Raw genomic sequence first — 21,126 nt, 5'->3', positions numbered from 1 at the left:
AGTAGCTGTTGAGGTGCTGTGTGAAAACCAGGACGCTTTAAATTTCTTACTTGTCTTTAAAAAGGCAAAACAGAGAAATTATTCTTTGATTACTCTGTCTGATGCTTGATAGTTATTTTAAAGGTAATTTATTTATTAAAAAATGTCATTTCCTTTAAACACTACAGGCTTTTTAAAATGAGTCTTTCCTGTTACGTAGTTCACAGAAAGTCACACATCAGGTTTTCCTGGTGAAACAGGCTGAAAGAACAAAATCAATACCACAGGTGGAGATTTTAAAAATGATTGTTGATCCTGTAACAACCAATATATTTGATTAGCAGCAGAAAAGCAATGACTGGCCTTTTCTTTAAAAAGGCAGCACCTTGTCCCATCTCCTGTACAGAAGGTGGCTGGCCAGGACAGTGGGGTTTGCAGCCAGACCACCCCAGGCAGTCACACAGTGAAGTTCAAGGGCAGAGGATCTGGTGTGCAGGGCTGTGACAAGAGGGTAGCAGAGTTCAGACCTAACCCTGGCTCTAACCCTGGCTCCAGCAAGGATTTGTGAGCTGGAATTTTGAGCTGTATCCCCACCCAAGAAGCCTCTCCCCCAGCCTTGCCCACAGTTTCCCTGTGGCCCTGCTGGGGTCACACCAGTGCAGGCACAGGATGGAGGGTTAATGAAGGCCAGTGTCAGCACCAGGATCTGGTGTCTGCACCCAAGAATGAGTCATTTTAAAAGAATGTAGGTATCAAAATGCAGGCACTTCTCCAGCTACATACAAGTTAGACTATCTGTTTCTTGCTGATACAAATTTTCACACACTAGGGGGGAAAAGTGCTGGTTTCATGCATCACTTTGCACTGGATTGTGTCCAGTTGCTTTACTTATCATTATGCAACTGAACCCAGGGCAATTCAACACCCAAGACAAAATTAGAAATACATAAACATATTTGCTGCTCTTTGCTCTCCATAACAATATTTGTTTCTCTCCCCAGCCCAAGATGAACTGCACAGAACAAAATGAAGTAGAGAAAAAATCCCCACTATTTTATTTTTCTGAATTGAGTACTTTGCCATTTATTATTGGCTTGCAGAGCAGATCAGATGGAACTATTTCAGTTTAAAATAAAATACCATCTTGATAGCTGGGAAATTCATGCATGGACCAAATCTACCATAAGGCAGCCCTTAATTGGCAGAAGCTGAAACTTTATCAATATAGGGACAAGCAAAGACTCATGACCAATGCAACTCAAATTCCATTTCTACTAAACTAAAGAACTTAGAGAAAAGCTAAAAGATAAACCAAACCAAACCAACCCCACCCTGACAACAAAACCAACTAACCTGTATTCCAGTACAATTTTTAATTTCCAGAAATCATTGACAGTAACTGTGGAGTTCACACAAACCTTTCAGCCATTAAAGATATTAGCCAAGTTTTGCTTATGGGGAAGCAGCATCTTAAGTGATGGAAACAGCATCTTTGTGATACATTTACACTGAGTAGGATCTGATTCCTTGAATCATCTGTCTTGCAATTGAGCAGTTTGTAGCATAAGAATCTGTTCAACATACACTGAGACAGTATCAACAATTTTCCCTTTCAGCTTTGACCTCTTCCTTTGACCCTTTTTTAAAGACAAAGCCTGTCACTTAAATGCCTGTGGCAAACTGGCACAAAGCACACAATAAATATCAGCTGTCCAGGGCCACAGGGAGGCTCAAAATCCACCTCAGAATTAGAATTCAGATAGTGTATCCAGGGTTTTGCATTTCTCTCTCTGAAAAGCATAAACAATTTCCATACACAGGCAGGTGATCCCTGGAGGCAGAACTGCAGAACTGCAGGGGTGGGGCCCAGTCCTGCTGATCCTGCCAGGGCAGGTCCTTGCTCCTGAACTCAGCCATGAGAGCAACTCAGCCAAATGCCTGCTGCCATTCCTGGGCATCCTGCAGCCACTGCTGCCTGAGGAGGGGCTGCTTCCTCCTTCTACTGACAATTACCATCTTTCTTTGAAATGTTGAAATGTTCCTCTTTTGACTGGGAAGTAGATTTAGGAATATGGCTGAAAATGACCACATCACCTTAAGAGAAACTTCCATGTGTTTTGACAATGGTCACAAAGTATACTAAAATGGCTTTAACCATGATGAGGTACAGGATGAAAAAATTACAGATCTTGGTAAAAACAAGGACACTACTTAATTTTCAGTAGTTGAGAAACAAATCTCTCAATTTCAATTCATTCTAATGGCCCACTTCTTCTGTAGCTATCACATCCACCTTGTGAAGCAATTTCCAAATGTTAATTATAACATAATTTTGATGGCAACATGGCTTATTGTGGTCCAGATCATGTTGGCACTCAAATAAATGGGAATTTTTCCATTGACCTCAATGGAAACAGGAAGTCTCATACAGCAGGCATTTATAAATTTCAGATATTTGTCCCTATAATTTATAAATGATGATGTTGTTTTCAAGAATAAATCTTACTCCAGTCCCAGTAGAAACCCATGGAATTTCTTTCTTTTGGACTCAGGAACACTGTGTTTTCTGTGTATTGTATTTATTTCTGTCAGGGAACGTTAATTTCATTCTGCAATCTGTTCTCCAGACAACAGAGGAATGACAGCAGCAGCCTCTGAGAGAGCTGTGTCCACCCTCATGAGCCGCAGGTTGTGTGACTGTGCTGGGTGAGGAGAAGGACACAGGGACATGGCTGGGCCCACACAGACTGTGGGGCTACCCAGGGTCACATGTGCTGAGATTCCTACTTGATTCATTTTCCCAGAAAATCTCCTTATCAGAGAGACTCCTCAATGCAGAATAAAACCACCAGAGCAATTCTCTGAGTATCCTCTTCTTATAAAGCTATAAATACAAAAATCATAAAGTAAAGTCTGACATGCCACACACATACAGAGCCTGTCTTCCCATGCACAGGGAAAAAATTATCTTTATTTGCTTTTCATTCTTATAAAACCTTTGAGTTTCTCAGCATTGGGATTGTGGCCTCTTAACTTTTTATTTGTATTTAAATCCTCCCAGCTGAAGAACTTAGAGGGAAACAATCTTTTGTATTTGAAATGTTTTATAAGAATGAAAAGTAAAAGAAAGTAATATAAATAGGAGCACATAATAAATTTCAGTATTGTCATATTTAGTGGTGCAATAAAAACCCCTATTATATATGCACTTTACCCTAATCAAAACACATTGAGAGATTGATTCCACAATCTGTATTCATTAAATTCCCAATCACTCCTTACCAGAGCTTTATTTAGAAATTTGCCAAGACTCGTTTCCTACAACTTCACAGGTGTAGAATTTACAATCCAATTCACCACTAAGCAAATGTTGCCTGCAGAAATGTCAGATAATACAAAATATCTCAGAAAGATCAGGAAAGTGCTCTGTGCTCCCCAGAACAAAAACAGCCTTTACCACCAAGGAAAGATTCCTGTCACATATGATTCAAAGAAATGGACTTTATAATATTAATTGCAAATATTTAGAAGTCAATAAAATACAGGCAGTATATTTGTGTGGGGAGGGAAGCTAATTATCAGTGTTAAGAAGAGTCATTTTGCCCAGGTTTTCCACTGTACCAGGAGTTCTACTATGATATTTACAGACAGATTTGTAAAACTCAGCATTTTGTCTGCAGCTCCTTCCTAACTCCAGAGGTCTGATGTTATCAGCTGTGAGATAAAGGCAGAAATAGCTCCGTGCACAGATGTGCTCTAGGCAACATCAGAAAATATGTCCCTTCTCTCAAGCTTGTCAAGACTGCACGTTTTCCCTTGCATGAAAAGGAAATCCAAGGCTGCATTTTTAGCAGCACTATAGAGAAAAGACACTAAGTCCTTGAGAGTTAAAAATTGGATGCATTTTAAAAACCCATCTTCCATGTATTTACCTCAAAAACATATCTCTTTCCCTAAACAAGCACAATCTGATAAAATTTGAAACCAGTGTGTGGGATGTGATCAACAGAAGCTAGAGAGAATTTGGATTCTGGGGACTCTTTTGGGTATGGAGGCTGAGTGTATTCCCCAAACACAGAACTCAGTGTTTTTGTTAAATATAGCCCTAAACTCTCACTGTGCTTGAAAATATGTGTCAGCTTTATCTGCATTGACCAGTCTGTAATTTTACACCCTGTCAGTGATCTGAAAAAACAGTCTTAAACTAGGCTGAGAGCCTGTGCTTTTAGAAAACCCTGGGGCTAGAGTAAAATTCGTGGTCTTTTTCAATTTTGTACTGTTGCTTTTGTGCCAAGATCACACCATGAGGCTTGTGAGCAGCAGCACAAGCACAAGTTCTTGCTGCAGGATTATTCAGCTTTGCTCAGTTATGAGCACAGTGGGAGGAACAGACATGAACCTTAGAAACTAGAATTTAGGGGAAAAAAAGAATTTAAGGGTCATATTACATATACTTCATGATTTTGGTGGACTTTCCCACCAAGAAGGAACTATTAAGCTTCTTTTATCTTTTGTTTTCTACTGAATAGTTATTAATGAATTGCACTACTAGCAGCAAAAACAAAGAATATTCAATACATCATCCTTTACTTCTGAGTTTTCTAATACTGATGCCAATATCCTTTAATCTAACTGCTCTGCCATATTCAGGTAAACAAGTCTCTTATTCACTAAGTCTGTAAGGTTCTCTTAGGAATGGTGCTAAAACCATCATGGGGATCTTGGGTCACCTGAGACACAGGATATCTGATCTAGCAGCTCCTTAGTTGGAATTTCCTTAGTAGCTGAAACAGTAGAGGACAAGCTGAATTATCAGATTCATCAGACAACTTAAAATGTTCTAAATTAAATGATGGTTAAACACATTGATTTTCCTTTGCTAGGCTGGAGTGAATAGAAACAAAGATCATTTTGAAAAGTATTGTTTGAGTTGAATTAATTTGATTGTGAATGCAATTAACAATAACTTTTGTATGTCAAGCCTTTTTCACCTAAACACCCTTCAAAATAATCAGGAAAGAGACTACAGAGAAACCTCGTGTTTGTTGCTTTAATTGTTAACATTTCTCATCTATAATTCTATGGTTTTTTAATCTCTTCCATCTGCTCTGCATGTGCTCAGCATTCCCCGGACACAAACAGTTTAGTAACTATATCAGCTCCATTCTGTATTTCTCACATCAGGCCATGTCATGCCAAGCAAGCATGGGATACTCAGCCCTGCTCCTGCTGCTTGTGGCAGGGTTGTAAATCTGTTGTAGGAACAGACCCACGGGCACTGCTCACACTTGGGACAATGTCAGATCCCCTCAGGGGAACAAATGGCTGCTCTATTGCAGTGGGGCTTACCCAGATTACTTTAAATAAGCCAGAAAAATCTTGAGCTTTGTCCAGTCATGAGACAGTGTCTCCAGACAGGTTATGCTCTCTCGGGAAATCTGAATTTCAGGCTGTTTTCCTCCCCAGAGGCTCAGCTGAGTGTGCTGTGCAGGGCTGGCTCCTCACTGCCCAGGGACAGCTGAGACCTCCCTGAGCCATGGCCTTCAACTGGGCTTCCTGGAGAACCTGAGCTAACAAGAACCAAAGCACCATGGCCTCATTCCCAGGTCTGTCCTCTCAAATCCCACCTCTCTGGCAATATCCCTACACAGGTGATACCCCACAGACTGCAGTCTCCAGGAGGTTTATAGATATTTTTTTAACCTCTAAAGATTGCACCTTTATTTTCCATTTTACTGATTGTGTTTGTTTCTCTAATAGCAGCCTTGCTATTTTTGCCATTGTTGTTGTTTATGCAGTTTTCCTTGAAAAACTCTAGGGGGTTGCTACAGAACTGGCAGAATTAGGACATCAAGATGCAAGTGCTGCCTGATTATCAGATTGTGTTTTTTATACTTCTAGTTTTAAAACTGGGTGAAATCCAATTCCACTCAATCAAAGGAAATCCTCCTCTTGGAAGATGACCTGCTGGCCATTTCAGCAGAAAAGAAGTTTACATGTTTTCCTTTTGTTAATAACACTGAGCTTGGGGTTTTCCTTTTGTTAATAACACTGTCCATATGCTTGGGGTCTAAATAGAAATGTACTCTGCAAATAAGTATAATTCAGATTATAGAAGATGTCCAAGCAAATGTCCCAGAGGAATGGGTCACACTGAGTCACTGCACTCAGACCCAGCAGAGTCACTGCCCAGAAACTCCCAGGATTGCCTCCATCAAAATGGAATAAATTGACAAAGACCAGGCTGGTCATTTCAGTTGTTTGTATCCATAAAGGCACTGACTTTTAGAGATTTTATAGAGAACTGCTTATAGAGATTTTAAGAGTGGTGGCCTTATGCATCAATTTCAACAAGAACAACTTTCAAACCTTATCCAGTGGATGCTTCTCTATCCATTTTGTAATACCTACATCTTTAATAGAAAAATCTGCTTGTTCACCAAATATTCATGAATGTTAAACCATGCCTAACTTAGTACTTTTCTCCAAAGCATGACTTGAATTCTTCTACCAGTTCTAATAATGCATACTCTTTAATTCCTATGCCAAAAAAATCCATCATTCATAACCAGAAGCATTCATAATTTAAATGACTGTCTCTGCTGTTGATGGCACCATCAATTACAGGCTTAGGTGATGGGGAAGATCTGCACTGATTAACATGCATTTTTCAACATCACTGCTCAGGAAGGTTTTATATAGCTGCAACTTTCAGGAAGTAGCTGGGATCTGGTATTCTGAAACTACCTTGCCATGGTATTCTGAGATAACAGCTTTGGAGCATTTCTTAGTAAAGGCTTCACATTTCATTTAAGAATCAAATTTCAGTAACATCACATTGGCCACAGAAGTAATTGACTTTCCAGAAAAAATTCTACGTGACAAATTTTGCCCAGAACTACAGCTTGTACAGCCCAGCTCAGCATAGTGTAGAACATAGAATATATTTGCAAAATGTTCTTACTTCTCAAATTCAGCAAAGTTCTTACGCATTTATTGTCCTTATCAGCTTCTTTCATCCACCCCTACTCAGAAAAGGACAAGCCAAGATGGAGAATTTGGGAATCAGCAAGACACCTTCTGCTCTCACCATCTGGATTTTTAAATATGGATGTTGCTGTATGGTATACCAAATGCAAAAGTCAAATAAAATAATAAGTGAAATCCTTCAAAAATTGTGAGTTCTCTCAGAAAATCAAAAGTACATCAAGCACCTCCCCATTTACCTCCTCCTGTGTGAGCAGGAGCTCAAGCTCAATTCCTCTGCAGTTCAAGGGCATTTTCTGCTGTAACAATGAACCAGGCACAGCCAGGCTGAATTCCTGTTCCAAGGGAGACAGGCCTCCTGCTCTAGAGATTCACCTGGCCTTTTCCAGCCTTTTTCTCATTAAGCTTCCTGTTTAGTCAAATTCCTTTTTAAATGTATCCTTTTTAGCAAGGTGCAGTCATTACTATAATTCAGCCCAGATGAAAGCCATTACAATTCAAGGAAAGACTGTTAAGTGAATTTATAACTTGAATACAATAAATTAAATTTTTCATTCAGAGCAAGAGACTTGAAGTAATTTACTTTACACCTGACTGCAGCAATTTGCCAATGAAATCCACAGTGAATATAATGTGGTTTGTTCATAAATGGAAAAGAAGAACTTGCATTTTCTGTATGGGTTGTCCTATGCTATACAATAACGCTTGAAATCACTGGATTATCTGGACACTGATATCACTCAGGAGCTAAGGCACAAATGCAGCACTGTATGGGAAGAACAATGCCTGCTTCTGTCTTTTCATCCCACTGATCCTCCAAATATTTGAACAGTGGAATCACTTCATTGATGCACCATTTGATTAAACCAGGCTTAGCTCTCAAATGCTCAATGGATTCTTGTTTGTAAAGACTTGATGCTTTCATATCCGATGCTGTTATGTCTCTAGTACCCATTTCCATATTCATTCAGCTTACTTCTCTATAGTCCTCATTCTAATTATTGTCAGTGTTGTTGGCAACATCTAATGAGGGATGAAGGACTGTTTCTGAGGTCCTAGGTCCGGGTGTTGTGCCCTGGAGACATGAACTCCACATTTGGACAACACCCAAACACACACCAGCCCCTTATCATGCTCTAGTTTGCATAGAAAAGCAGCCCAGCACCCCAGACAAGTCCTGACCATTTCCCAATCTCAGCAAATGGAGGAGAAGGGAATTAAGTCACACCTCGCTGGGCACCTTTAAGTCAGATTGGAGCTCAGCTTTATGCACAGAGAAAACATCTCTGAGTCAGCATCTGGGACTTTTGAAACCTGTGTATCCTTGGAATATATATATATATACACACACCTCCTTGAAAAGCAATTCTGCCAAAAGAATCAAAGGCCCTGCTTTATTCAGCACTATGGATACCAGATCAGCAAAGCACAGACAGTGACCCAGTTTGACTCAGTTTTTACTTGGTGCTCCTGCAGTTACACAAGCCAAGGAGCTGTTTCTGTTTATAGTGGGACCTGTTGTTTACACACTGGGATAAGGACTCTACAAGAACATACAGACAGGCTGAAAAACATCTGAGTTCATTTCAAACACATCTATATTTGAGAGCTTGCTGCAACTGAGGATTATTTATAGTGCTTATAAACCACAGTTATGGAGCAGGACTGCACCAGGCTACGTAGTGTAAACACACAGAGTAAAGTTACAACTCCTGTAACAAGGATGGGGAGGGATTTTACCACACGGGATTTGAAGAACAGAGCTCAAGAACAGAATATGGTAGATGAAATATTGAATAGAAGTTCTGTTTTCAGCATATGTCTTTGCTTCCAGCTTAGCTAGAGAAGATTGCCTTGGCAGAATTGATTTTATTTTCCACACAAAAACCATTATATTCCTACACACACCTTGTTATTGCCATTTCTGTTTGGACACTTTCAAAAATAATAAGCTTTTTGTTTCAGAATTAAGGCAAGAAAATTTATTCTATTTTTTTTACACTTACTGCAGGTAATTTAAACCTAGGGAGGGAGTCATCTGGAGGTTCAAGTATCTTGTCTGTTTATGAATGATTGTATCAGATTTAACAGACTCAAACCATTTCAGAAATCAGACTATGAGAATTTCTTTCTTTAAAAAAAGGCCTTTTTCTTTCTGTACCACTGAATGAACATTTTTAGAAAGAAACAGAAATGGAAGTGAACTGGAAAGGTTAAATTCAGGAATAAAAGTTTTGAACTACAGCTTCAGAAATCACATAGAATTTACATCTGGCCCATATTCCTTTCAAATGTTGGAATCAGGATTGAAATTCCCATTTCAGACATGGAGGACCACAAATTGTCTGATATATGTAAACAATCTACTTGGCTTAAAAATTATGTTTTTTGCACGTAGGAAAAATATGACTGAAAAAGTTTTGTACATTAACATTTTACAGGGCACCAGAAATTGAAAAGCTGCATTGTAAATTTTTAGCACCTCTGAAAATCTACCTCAGAGGTTGAACCCACATGACATTAGAATGATAGCTGGTGAAAAATAAATTACTTGAAGTTTGTGATTCATTCAAGTTTGCAAGAGTAAACCAGATGTTATTTGGTGTATTTCCCACATACAGCCTCCTCCCCTCATAGCAATCCTTCCAGCATTTTTCTTTATTCAGTATTTTACTGGGGTGGGGGAGGAGTAGTTATGAGGTGTCTATCGATAGTAGGTTAAGTAGTAAAACCTAAAACCCCTCACAGATATTCCCAGATCTCTCCCAGGAGTTACATTCCTCAAATGACTGGAGCATGATGCATTAATATAATTACACTAAATTACATCTACACAGCTTCTTTCAACTCATAGATTCCCAAAGCAAATTACAAGCTGAATGAATATTCCACTCTCACTGCTCACAAGCCATTTAACAATAGGTTACACACATTTTGTCAGGTGATTCCTGTTCCCTGACTCGTGACCATGGATTCCCCTATCAGAGGCATTCATCTCATCCATCTGAAAATTATCTCAGGCATGTAAGAGGCACTAAATCACACTTATTTAAATTAAAGCAGGCACTCACACAACTCTTGTTGCTCTCTTGCACGTAATTCATATTAGCACTCAAAGTAGAATGACAGGAATAGATTATAGAGCAATCACAGAACTTAGGATGACCTAAAATACAGCTTTTCAACCTGGGGAGGTAGCTTCAGCTTCAGATGCTAAAAGAATTAAGGTTAAAAACGGGAAGAATAAAACAACTCCATGCTTCCAGAAAGAAGAGCCTTGAGCAAAGAGAAATGCTCAAGCCCAAGGGTTTAAAACTGCTTTTAGTGGCAGCCTGACAGGCTGAAAGGAATATCTTTTCCTTACTTTTTCATAATTCCTCAGTTCTTCCCCTGTGAAGTTGGATGGCAGCTGCAAAGTTCCTAACAGTATTTGATTTAGACAGATGCTTATGCAATCTCTAATGTAGGGCTTGAAAAGAAAATGGTTGTTGGACACTGGTTGTAAATAGTTACATGATCCCTGTGCATTTCATCAGTGCACATGTTCTGGGTCTCTAGTGCCTCCAATCTTACTGCAAAAGTGACTCCAAAACTTGCTGGAGTCTGAATACAGCTGAACAGATCAGAACCATAAATCATTTGACTGCATGCTTTACCCTTAAAATCGTAGGGCACAAAAGAAATTACCTTGTCAAAACCTCTTAGAAAACAGAGCACACTTTTAAAGACTGCATCCTTATATGCTTCACATAAAGTTCAAACTAATGGCAACAGCCCACAGGCATTAAGAGAAATAACAGCAATCAATGCTATTTTTAAAGGGAAGAGTGGGGGCGAGGGGTTAACATATGTGGAATTAGCTCTGGGCAAAATGAGAAGCCATTGCATCTAAAATCAAATGCATTCTCTGAAATAGACACCAGGGACCAAATTCCCATGCAGACTCCTGCAGTCCAAGAGTTTCAGCAGAATTTGGCCTTCCTCTTAACTTAGCTTCATTAGGTCATTTCATGCCATCAGTTTTTATGTTGGACACCCTACGTACTGCACATCAGTTGTTGGCACTATGTAAACAATTTTCCAAATTGGAGGAGGAGGAAAGGGTGGTGTGTGTAAAAGGGAGAGGAATTTTTGCCCATTTAGAATAAAAGTAATTTCTCATAAGAGTTTCAGGGGGAAAGTGGTATTTGTACCCCTTCTACCAGATGTCACCACTGACAACAAGAGCCAGTATTAAATATCTCTCCATCAAATTCTTCTTGAAATTTTTCAGCGCCAGCTGGTCAAGAACCCATTCAAAAAAATAGGGAAAGCTGAAATCTTCATCAGCCATTCCTAGCCAACAAAAGAATTATCTTCTCTGCAAAACAATTATCTGTGGAGGACAGACTTGCAGAATTTTTAATAAGAAAAAAAAAAACTTGTAGCAGTATTTTTTCTTACATTTATATACTGCAAATGAAATAGCACCTCCTCCACAGAGAGGATCTTTTGCAATGGTCTTTTGTTGCCTTTTGATCAGCTGCTGCCATTGCTGGATGCACTAAGGTTCAGTAGGTACTCTCCATTTGTCACTTTTCTGTCTGGCACCCTGATTTATTAGTGACTGGCTTCAGTGACTGATTGAGTTTGTCTTCCATCTTAGAGGGAAATGCTTTGGAAAAAAGATGCCTTGATGCTCTCTCTGACATTAGGACAGTCTCTGCACCATCACTTACTGTGCCACCACCTCAAGCTGTGATGCCCCTTGCACTGTCATCCCTTGCCATCCCTTAATCCTGGCCATAATGACACCTTGTGCTGTCATCCATATGACTTGTCTTTCACTGTCCTGCTACCTCAAGGCACAAGTGAGATCCAAGCTGACAGGCTCCTCACCCAGCTAGGCTACAACGTTCATGGAAGAAAATTGAGATGATCACATAATATCCATGAAAAAAGTAACTAGCACAAAGGAACACTGGGCAACAGCACTGGCCAAACAACTCTAGAAAATAATCACTCCGCTGAAAGGGATTCTAGACAGGCTGAAAAGGGAAAAGACACTCTTCAGAAATTGCTACAGCGATGATGTTGCTATTGAAATTTTCCTCTCTATTCTGAAAGCAAAGATCGATCTTTCATGTAGGGCTCAGGGGCTTTTGTCTCAGAGACAGCTGGGCAGATCACAACCCCTTTACTTCATACATACCCAACTAAACAGGTTGTCAGAATCTTGCAGAATTGTAAGATTTTCTCTGGAAACAGAGCAGATGAAATACCCTCCCCCAACCAACTGTTCTGATGGATTGACATAATATTATTTTACCTCCTATAGCAACAAATTCACTGTGTGGTTTTTTTTCCAAACAACAACAGATCAGATATTCTGGAGATAACATGGCTATTATTTTCCCTGATTGGTTTGCTATGCAAACAATACCTGAACAGTTAAAAGGATACTTTTAATTTTTTTTCTTTTTGTTTAGTGCTCCAATGATGAAATTCTATCACGGAGAGTGTCTACAGGTAAGATAAGTTATTGCTTTTAAACAGTCATTAAAGACACTTCTTCAGAAGTTATTGTGCTTCATTTCATCTGACTCTTCAGATCAAGCATATCAGATAGTGGGGACTTTTGTCTTGCCCTACATCACATGAAGAAGCTGGTGTTTTCTGCTTAAATCAGAGGAAATTTGACATGACTCTGTTCTTTTTGCCTATCTGGCCACTTATCTTGTTTCGTTTGCAAATATCATATGTATTCTCTTGAGATAAAAATAGTGCAAGATGATTAGTTAGGCAAGTTCATTTGACACCATTCCCCCTTCGTGACGCTGAAATCTAAAATCTGTATATGGTATACAACTTAAAGTATATATATGCAAGCTCAGCTCTGCTGGAGACACACTGCAAGTACCTTCCTCCCAACCTGACTGCTTCCTTACCCAGTCAAGAAGACCACAAAGGTAAGCTGATTACATCTTCTGCTTTCAAAGAAACACAAAAGCAAAACTAAAGTATCTATTCTTATCTCAGCTTCCAGGATGCTGTATCTTTACAAGCTAATATAGAATAGAATCAGAATTTGGATTAGAGGATGGAACAGACAGGAACGATGTCCCTTGTCAAAAATGCTGTGATTTTTAGGTTTTCCTTCAACTCTTCCCCTTTTTAATCCTGTCAGCAGTGAGAATTAGGTGAACAGATGAGCTCAAAGTTACATTGCCTAATGCTGAGAGGGGGAAGTATTTTGCACAAGAACCCACTGGGACAAAATAATTCAGCAGTAAAAGAAAAGTAACCCAGCTGCCTGAGCTGGGGAAGGATCCATTGCCATCAGTGGGAACGTGTGCCATCACTTTCTTAACCATTTCAGAGATATTCAGAAAGGAACTAAAATGATTGACAATTTCTTCTGCTGCAAACCAACAGGTACAGAGGCAGCCATTTCATATTTTAGAGAAAGTTTAAACCTGTGTTTAGATCTCAAACCAGTGCACAGACTATAAATGGGTATCACTAGTTGATTCCTTCTCAGTCCGTGCTTAGACAGGAAGAATGATGTTGCTGAAGACCAGTTAGGGATTAATGAAAATATATTTCTATTCTCTTCTGGCTTTCAAGAATAACTTTTCTATGCCTTAGTCCCTTTCCTTCACTAACATGAATTAAGAGTAATGTTGCAAGTTTTAAACTGTAACCTGTCTGCACTGGTGTGTACAGTTTACCAAACTGTAACTGCATCAATTCACTAAAAATTGATTAGAAATTCAAGCGTTATAGCATTTTGTTACATGATACACATTGCACTGGCAAACTATTGCAGCTGTTGGTGGCTGAATGGGACAGAGTATTTTTCTCACATGAAAAGCCGCTGTGTCAGAAAAAAACACCTCCTCCACTTTACTAAGAATGAATATTAAGTCATGATACTTCTGTTCTAAAGACAACAATCTACTGAAATGCCAAAATCTGGGCAAAAATGAGGTTTATTATAACTTATATGGAATGCAAAAAGAAAAAGACCTCAGAAAATACTGACAAAAACGTTTTTACAAAGCTCTCATGAAATGTAATATTTCACTGGTGCAGTAGCCCAGCAAGACACATTTATCATTGTAACTAAACAGGAGAGGAACTTAGTCTCCAAATTTACATGAGTAAAATTACTATTACTAATTCTACACTAATATTTTCATTCTTTGTGAAGATCACTACATCTATTGATAATAACACCAGATTTTTCACATTCCTTTTACTCCAGGTACAGTTCTAGGGGACACACCAGCCCTATCTCTCATGTGTGCTGTAAATACCCTCTGGGTTTTACTGAGTAATAATCCACCTCCAGGAAAACCCACACAGAAGCCATGAAGTTGTGTGGTGCTGGACACCCTGGATGTGCTCTCCCAGTGCAGCAGATCCTCGGAAGCCCCACGCTCCCGCGTGCAGAATTCCTCCCTCATTCCCAGCTTTCAGTGGAGGCACCTGCTCCAGACATCTGTTACAGCCTGCTCCACTTGCCATCAGATGAATAATGTCTCCCCTATCACACACTGTCACTGCTGAACTTCAAATAGAGCCATGAAAGTAGGAGAGAAGTCATTTTAATGACTAAGTAGCTCACATTTAATTTATTTTACAGTTCAACAATGGCCATCACTGACATCCTCTCTGCTAAAGATATTGAATCTGCTCTCTCCAGCTGCCTGGGTAAGGAATGGTTGCTCTGCAGACAGAAGATGCATATCATTTTTATGTCTTAAGATGACATGCCTATCATTTTCCCCTCAGATTCCTTCCCTGTGAGATCTCTTTCTAAGCTGCATTACAGTATAGTCCCTTAAATTCAAAAGGTCTCACAAGTGGTGAACAGCAATTAAATAATCACCATTTCAGTTAGGGCTGCCTTCACACTAAGCTGTCAGTGTCTAAACCTGTTAAAGACTTAAATTTAAAGTTGGCCTTGTCCTTCAAAATTTCAGAGAAAGCCTCAGCTCGCAGAATGAGAGTGTAATTTGTGAAGCAATTATCAGTCTCACTTCTCTTAAGAACTGTTCAGTAAGACCAAGTCAATTTTCCAAATACTCAAAGATCTGGTTTGTCTGTGAATTATTTACTCTTCTATCAAATTCTTCACCTAAGTAAGAACTCTGTGAAAATTAATGAAGAATTACAGGAGTTGTTTGTAAGTCACAGCAGCACCTTCTCAATATTTATTATTAATTGCATGTGACACATTGCATAAATCCTGATTTAGCGGAATGTGCATTGTAGCAGAAAACTTCAAACTGGCTGAAAGGAAACATGACCACGGGCACAGAGTGATTAAAAAGGGAAATTATTATCCACTGTATCTTCTCTTTTGCTACACCAGGGAACAAGAGAAAGAGAGCAGGCTGATGCTTTAAAAAAGACATACATATTCACAAGGAATACACACAGTAGTAGCAACTTCAAAGGAGAATATTTAACAACTTCTGTTTCTTCCAGCTGATGATTCCTTCAACTACAAGTCTTTCTTCTCCATGGTTGGTTTATCCAGCAAAACTCCTGATCAGATAAAGAAAGTTTTTGGAATCCTTGATCAGGACAAGAGTGGTTTCATTGAAGAGGAGGAGCTGCAGTAAGTACTGTTCAGCTGCTCTATTTCTTTAAACAACAAACAAAAACCTTAGAACTTGTTTGGTGTCCTTGAAGAAACTCTTGATGTTATTTTAAAAATAAAACACAAATTCTGGTAGTTTCTTGAATCTTGTGTGGATTCCCTCAGATAATAAGAGCAGACATTACCTTATGGGATGTTTCAGAGAGGAAAACTCAAGCACAGCACCCTGTTATATTTCAGGCTGTTCCTGAAGAATTTCTCCTCAAACGCCAGAGCCCTCACCTCGGCAGAGACCAAGGCTTTCCTGGCTGCAGGGGACACCGATGGTGATGGCAAAATTGGAGTTGAAGGTAAGACTGGAAAATTGATAAATTTTGTGGTTTAAAATGCACACATTTCAGGCTGCATTTAAACTGGGGCATGAAGAATACACACGAGTACTTTGGCCTAACACTTTCTGCCACAATTTTTGTATGAGCAAATATTCTTTTATTTTCACAGCTTTATTCCTATTTGATCTCTGTCGTAGCAACAGAATATTTAAGCCCAGTGTAAAGTCTGGTCTTCCAATCAATGATAACAGCTTTAGGGTTAATTCTGCAGTGTTTCTGACCCATAGACTCAATGTGTCAGATTCTTAAAAGATTCAGAACACCTGAAAGTCTCTGATTTTCTATTACAGCAGTAGATGTTCTGCACTTCTGGCCATACAACAGTTCCATTTTTAAACACGTCTGACAAAAAAAACTTATTTCTTTGTCTCCTATCAAACACTGGCCACTATTACTGGGTGCTTAATGCACTAATGTAAAATATGACTGGTATTGTTTCTCAAGGCTGCAACTACAGCAGTGCAGCACAGGATTTTCTGCTGGAAAATTATCTGATAAGTTAACATGTCACTGGACAGTTTCCTCTGAGAAACTCAATCAAATTCCTGAAGAAAACCTCACAGGGATGATGTGAACTAGTCAGGATATTTCTTTTAGAAACTGCAGCACAGAAAAATAGGACATTATGCATCATGTATTAGAGATGAAGTCACTGAAAACAGGGCTGTCTCAGCTGAACTAGGACAGGTGGCAATAACTCCAACAGACACACGTGCTAATCTTAGCCAGATTTGGGAGGAGAGAGAGATACACTGTTGGAGGAATTTGCTTTAGCAGCAGCTTTAGCAGCTTCTGTTTATGAGCCCCAAATAGGGCATTGTAATTTGCAGATCTTGGCCCTTAACCATTGAATCTCCCGTTCTGGAATTACTTCACTACAGATATTTTCTATTTGGAATAACAAAAACTCTCACTGAGAGCTACAGGCTCCTCTTCCTTGGCTATTATCAGAGTTTGTAATGGGGTAAAGATAGTTTACCTTTAAGTCAGGATTTCCCACAAATACAAATTTACAGACACACTCCTCCTCCCTGCACTTACTCTTTTTAAGGAGTGAAAAATCTGTTACGCCCCCAGAATCTCAGTTTAGCAGTAGCTTGTGCAGTGTTATAATAACTTTGGGAGCCCTCCATGCCTAGGAGTTTTAGTCATTTTTATCTATCTTTTTAAAGATGTCAAAGAACTACTTTCAACAAGTTTTATTCCCTGCTTTTTTCACTTTCTTCCTTGACAGAATTCCAGTCTCTGGTGAAGGCATAAACAGCATTAGACCAAAGGCAACCTTGGACTGACTCTGCCAATTACCTCGTCCAGCAAGCACTTCGCACTCAGCATGTGTTTGTACATTTTTATATTGTTCCAGGCATTAACAGTCCCCACACATGAAGTTCACACACCTGATTGCTGAGAAACCTTGCAATGTTTTGGTCACATGGCATTGTTACATTTCCATTGTAAAGAAGGCACTTTGTGATTTTCCACCACTGATAATGTTGAAATTGTGGCTGGGAGAGGGGAGAAGACAATTAAAAAATCAACTAAACAAAAAGACCCTCGGGAGAAAAAGCTGCTTTTAAAAATTTTATTTAGGTTCTCCATCCTCACACTTGAGCATGCTGACTCACCAGACAAAGTTTTGATGATCTTAAACCCTATCATATCTTCTCAGGCTTAATTGTACTGATTTAATTGAGGTTTTTTCTGATTAATTCTCTGATACTTGAGGAAAAGCAATGCTGAAAAGATAGCTAAAAATAATTCATATTAAGTCCCAACCCTGAGAATACAAGAAAAAATTGAGACGTTTCAGAAGAGTTCACACCTAGCTCAAAGCACAGAATAAGTTTGTGGGTAATTTTCCAAAATAAAGTAGTAGACCACAGCGTAATCGTATCACCAGAAAGTGTTTATGGCCTAAAATGTGTCTCTCCCTTAAGAAGATTTATCTTTCATGAAATCTAAGGCAGCTGTGAGATAGAGGAGAAGGGTCTAATCCTACTCTGACACTGTCACAAGTCATGGTCCCCTGACAATCTGGGCCACAGGCCTGGAGGTTTTTCCATGAATCATGAGCCTGTTGCTTATTGTCTCTTAACATGTACAAAACAAAATATTTGCCTCATCTGTGAATTTCTGCATTTCCTGTGGATGAAACTACAGCAAATCTTGCTGTTTGGTTATCCTAAAGCTCTTACATTGTTAAATAATGGCCATTTCTCAAGTCTTTCATTTATTATATGAAATATTATCTATATGTTCCGTAATATCAGCAGTTTTCTTCAGTCTGAAAACTAAGAACTAGTCTTCCCTTTGAGAAGTGTCTTACAGGATTTAGAGTTGATTATAGCATTGTCTTCATCAATGGACAAAGTAAATAATGTTCTAAATGCAGACATCAGCAGGCTGAGTAGATGTGCATGTCTGGCTGAGTGTGTCAGAAATTTCCCCACCCTGATTTAGCTGTTTCCTTCCCCATGTCCCATGCTGTGGCTCCAGCTCACAAGCAGACTGTAGTTTTATTGCTCTTCACTAAAACTGAATGATAATTATGATTTGGCAGCTGTTTTGAAGAAGAGCAGAAACAAAGCCTTTGGAACTTTTATGTAACAGCCAGTGTTGGCATTTCCATGAATTGCAAGATGATTATGTGAGGCAAGCACAGCTCCCTCATTCCCAGGCATGTAAGAGAGTCGGTCGACCAATTTAAGATGGTAAATGCAAAAGAGGAATTCTAGCAATCAGACTCACTGAAGCCTTGGCAGAATTATAATGAATATAAATCCTAATTCTATCCCCACTGCCTTTGATGTTAAATCTGGGCTTAAATTATAGCTGCTGTTAATTGCAGCACTGAAATATTTTGCATAATGATGAGACTGGCTCCTTTTACCTTAATTATTTCCCTGTTGAAGAAAAAACCTGGGGCAACCTAGATGTGCAGCAATACCCAGATGCAATATATACATTGGGTCTTCACACTGCTGATCACTAAACTATCCTTCACTGTATGAGCAGATGGCACACACAGTACCAGAAGTGACAGACCTGACACTGCATTCCTTGCACCTCTGAGACTTTCATGTGGAATGCAAGAAATGCAAGACTGCTCAGTGGCCCATCCTGTATTTCAGAGATGCTGAACAACTGCACATCACTGCCTAGTGCTGCCACAAGGGAATGAAACACTCTCAAGAGTCAGGAAATCCTTGTGTGTGCTGCAACTTCACCTATGCTTATAAGAAAATCCATTCTTTTTAAATAGTGGCAAGAAGATGTGTTTTAAATATTATTAAAATTATCCAGCCATTTCATTTGAAGGAATTATAATAAAAATCCAAGAAGTCCCCAATTAAAAAAAAAACCTGTAGGCTTCAGCAAAAATACCACCTACTCTCTATTAAGGTTTCTTTTGGCATTAGGATCCACATTTTAGATCCACATTTCAACCAAATTAGAAAAGAGCATTTTTCAACTAAAGGAAACAAATTCAAAAAATGTGATGTTTTCTGGCAAGGTTCATTTTAATTAACTTAAGTCAGTGGCAGCTTTCAGTTTTTTATGGAACATCATGGAGTGTTCTGTGAATTTGACAATGCAATCATGCTAGAGAAAAACTTCAATTGCAGGATGTCTATGTGAATGCCAACTGAAGTACCAAAGAGACACATGGTTGGTATCACAACGTTACCATAATTAAGGTACAGAACCAGAGAGTAATTCCTGATGGAAAGGTCTGGAGTTCTCTGGTCCAGTCACTCCCTCAGAAGGGAGGGATGGAAGGACTAAGATGAGTTTGAGTATCATGAGGGATACAGGTTCTATAACCTCCCTGGTCAATCTGATAAATAAGGATTGAATCCTCTGCATTAAGCTGCTATGAATGAATTAAATAAATAAAACACTGCTGAGTACACAGTTAAAAACTAAAATTCTGTTAGAAATGGTTTATGCTACATCAAATCAGAAAGAATCTAGCAACCCCTGGTATTTTCACATTGATCACCTGCTCTCATGTTCAGAGTAGGACCATCCTACTCACTATAACAATACTCAGTATAAAACTGCTTCACAGTTCCCAGTATAAAGGAAACGTGGTTTGTGTGTTTTACCTTCACTTAAGGCAATTAAAGAGCAACCCAAACTGTGAGTGGTAGATCTGAACTCCACTAGGACTCTGAGTTCTCAGACATTTCTGTCCCTTGCTCATCCTGTGGGAGCAGTTTAATCTCTAATCCTCCCTATACTTCTTATGAAATAAAGATGTGCCATGATCCCTTTAAGCAGGAGCAAAGCACAAAGAAATCTACAGTCCTACATGAGCTCCTGGAAAAAGGATACAGAGGGCCAGGGTCACGATCCCAAACCCACCCTAGTGCTCCAGCCACTGAATTCACCATCTCTCTTAAACAAAAATTTTGAGTTGCCCTGAAAGAAGAGCAGAACCATGCATGAGATAAAACCTCCTGGTGTTTAGTGGAAGCTGGCTGCCTCCTAATTCATGTTCCTTTGGAAATCCCAATCCAAAAGCCATTTGTAAACCTGAGATTCAATTTCAGCTCTCCAACTGCTTGAAAGTTCAGTCATCTTCTAACAAGTAGAGAGCACAGAAAGGGCAAGGGGATGTCAGAACATTCATTGCACACATAGGCTGGTACAGTTTCTTCTTTGAGTTAGCAGCCAGCCCATGTGGAAAATCTTTGATGCAGCATCATCAGAGGTGCCTGGAACTCTTCACACAAACAGTGTGGGCAGAGGGGGCCAAGGCTGGATTAATTTCCTGGAATGAGTTACTGAAATAGACACATCTTGATTAAATCCCTGAACAGACACATACCTAAAATTTTCATGCTCAATTTTTCACATATTATAAAACATTTTAATAAGAGGATACTGGGGAGCATGACCTAAAGTGTTCACATTTTATGAAACCAAATTTCCCCATTAGTTTTGATCATAAGCACAGAAAGATACCATTATATTGGTCTGGCCTTTGTGGTAAACTTTCTGCACAAATATCTATAGAGCTCATCAGCAGCTGAGATATGGCTACTCCAGAACTTTTGTTTGTCAGCATGTCCTACACTTGTGGAAACAAGAAAATCAGTCTTATTTATCAAGCTTCAGAAGAGAAAAACAGATCACCATTCCAGTTACAATAGAAAAAGAAGATACCCTTGG

General features: G+C 39.2%; 1 protein-coding gene across 1 annotated transcript; it reads left to right on the top strand.

The window, feature by feature from the left end:
• The first annotated feature begins 12,852 nt into the window (after positions 1-12,852).
• LOC131565112 (parvalbumin, thymic) lies at positions 12,853-19,259 on the top strand. Its single transcript, XM_058815813.1, has 5 exons — positions 12,853-12,914; positions 14,594-14,661; positions 15,442-15,574; positions 15,797-15,906; positions 17,183-19,259. The coding sequence occupies exons 2-5, from the start codon at positions 14,601-14,603 to the stop codon at positions 17,206-17,208; spliced, it is 330 nt and encodes a 109-aa protein (XP_058671796.1). The 5' UTR covers positions 12,853-12,914; positions 14,594-14,600; the 3' UTR covers positions 17,209-19,259.
• The last annotated feature ends 1,867 nt before the right edge of the window (positions 19,260-21,126 follow it).

The sequence above is a fragment of the Ammospiza caudacuta genome, chromosome 17 (assembly GCF_027887145.1).
Source record: "Ammospiza caudacuta isolate bAmmCau1 chromosome 17, bAmmCau1.pri, whole genome shotgun sequence".
In the NCBI taxonomy this organism is placed as follows: Eukaryota; Metazoa; Chordata; class Aves; order Passeriformes; family Passerellidae; genus Ammospiza; species Ammospiza caudacuta.
The sequence above is the reverse complement of the archived record's forward strand: the minus strand, read 5'-3'. Positions and strand labels throughout refer to the sequence as shown.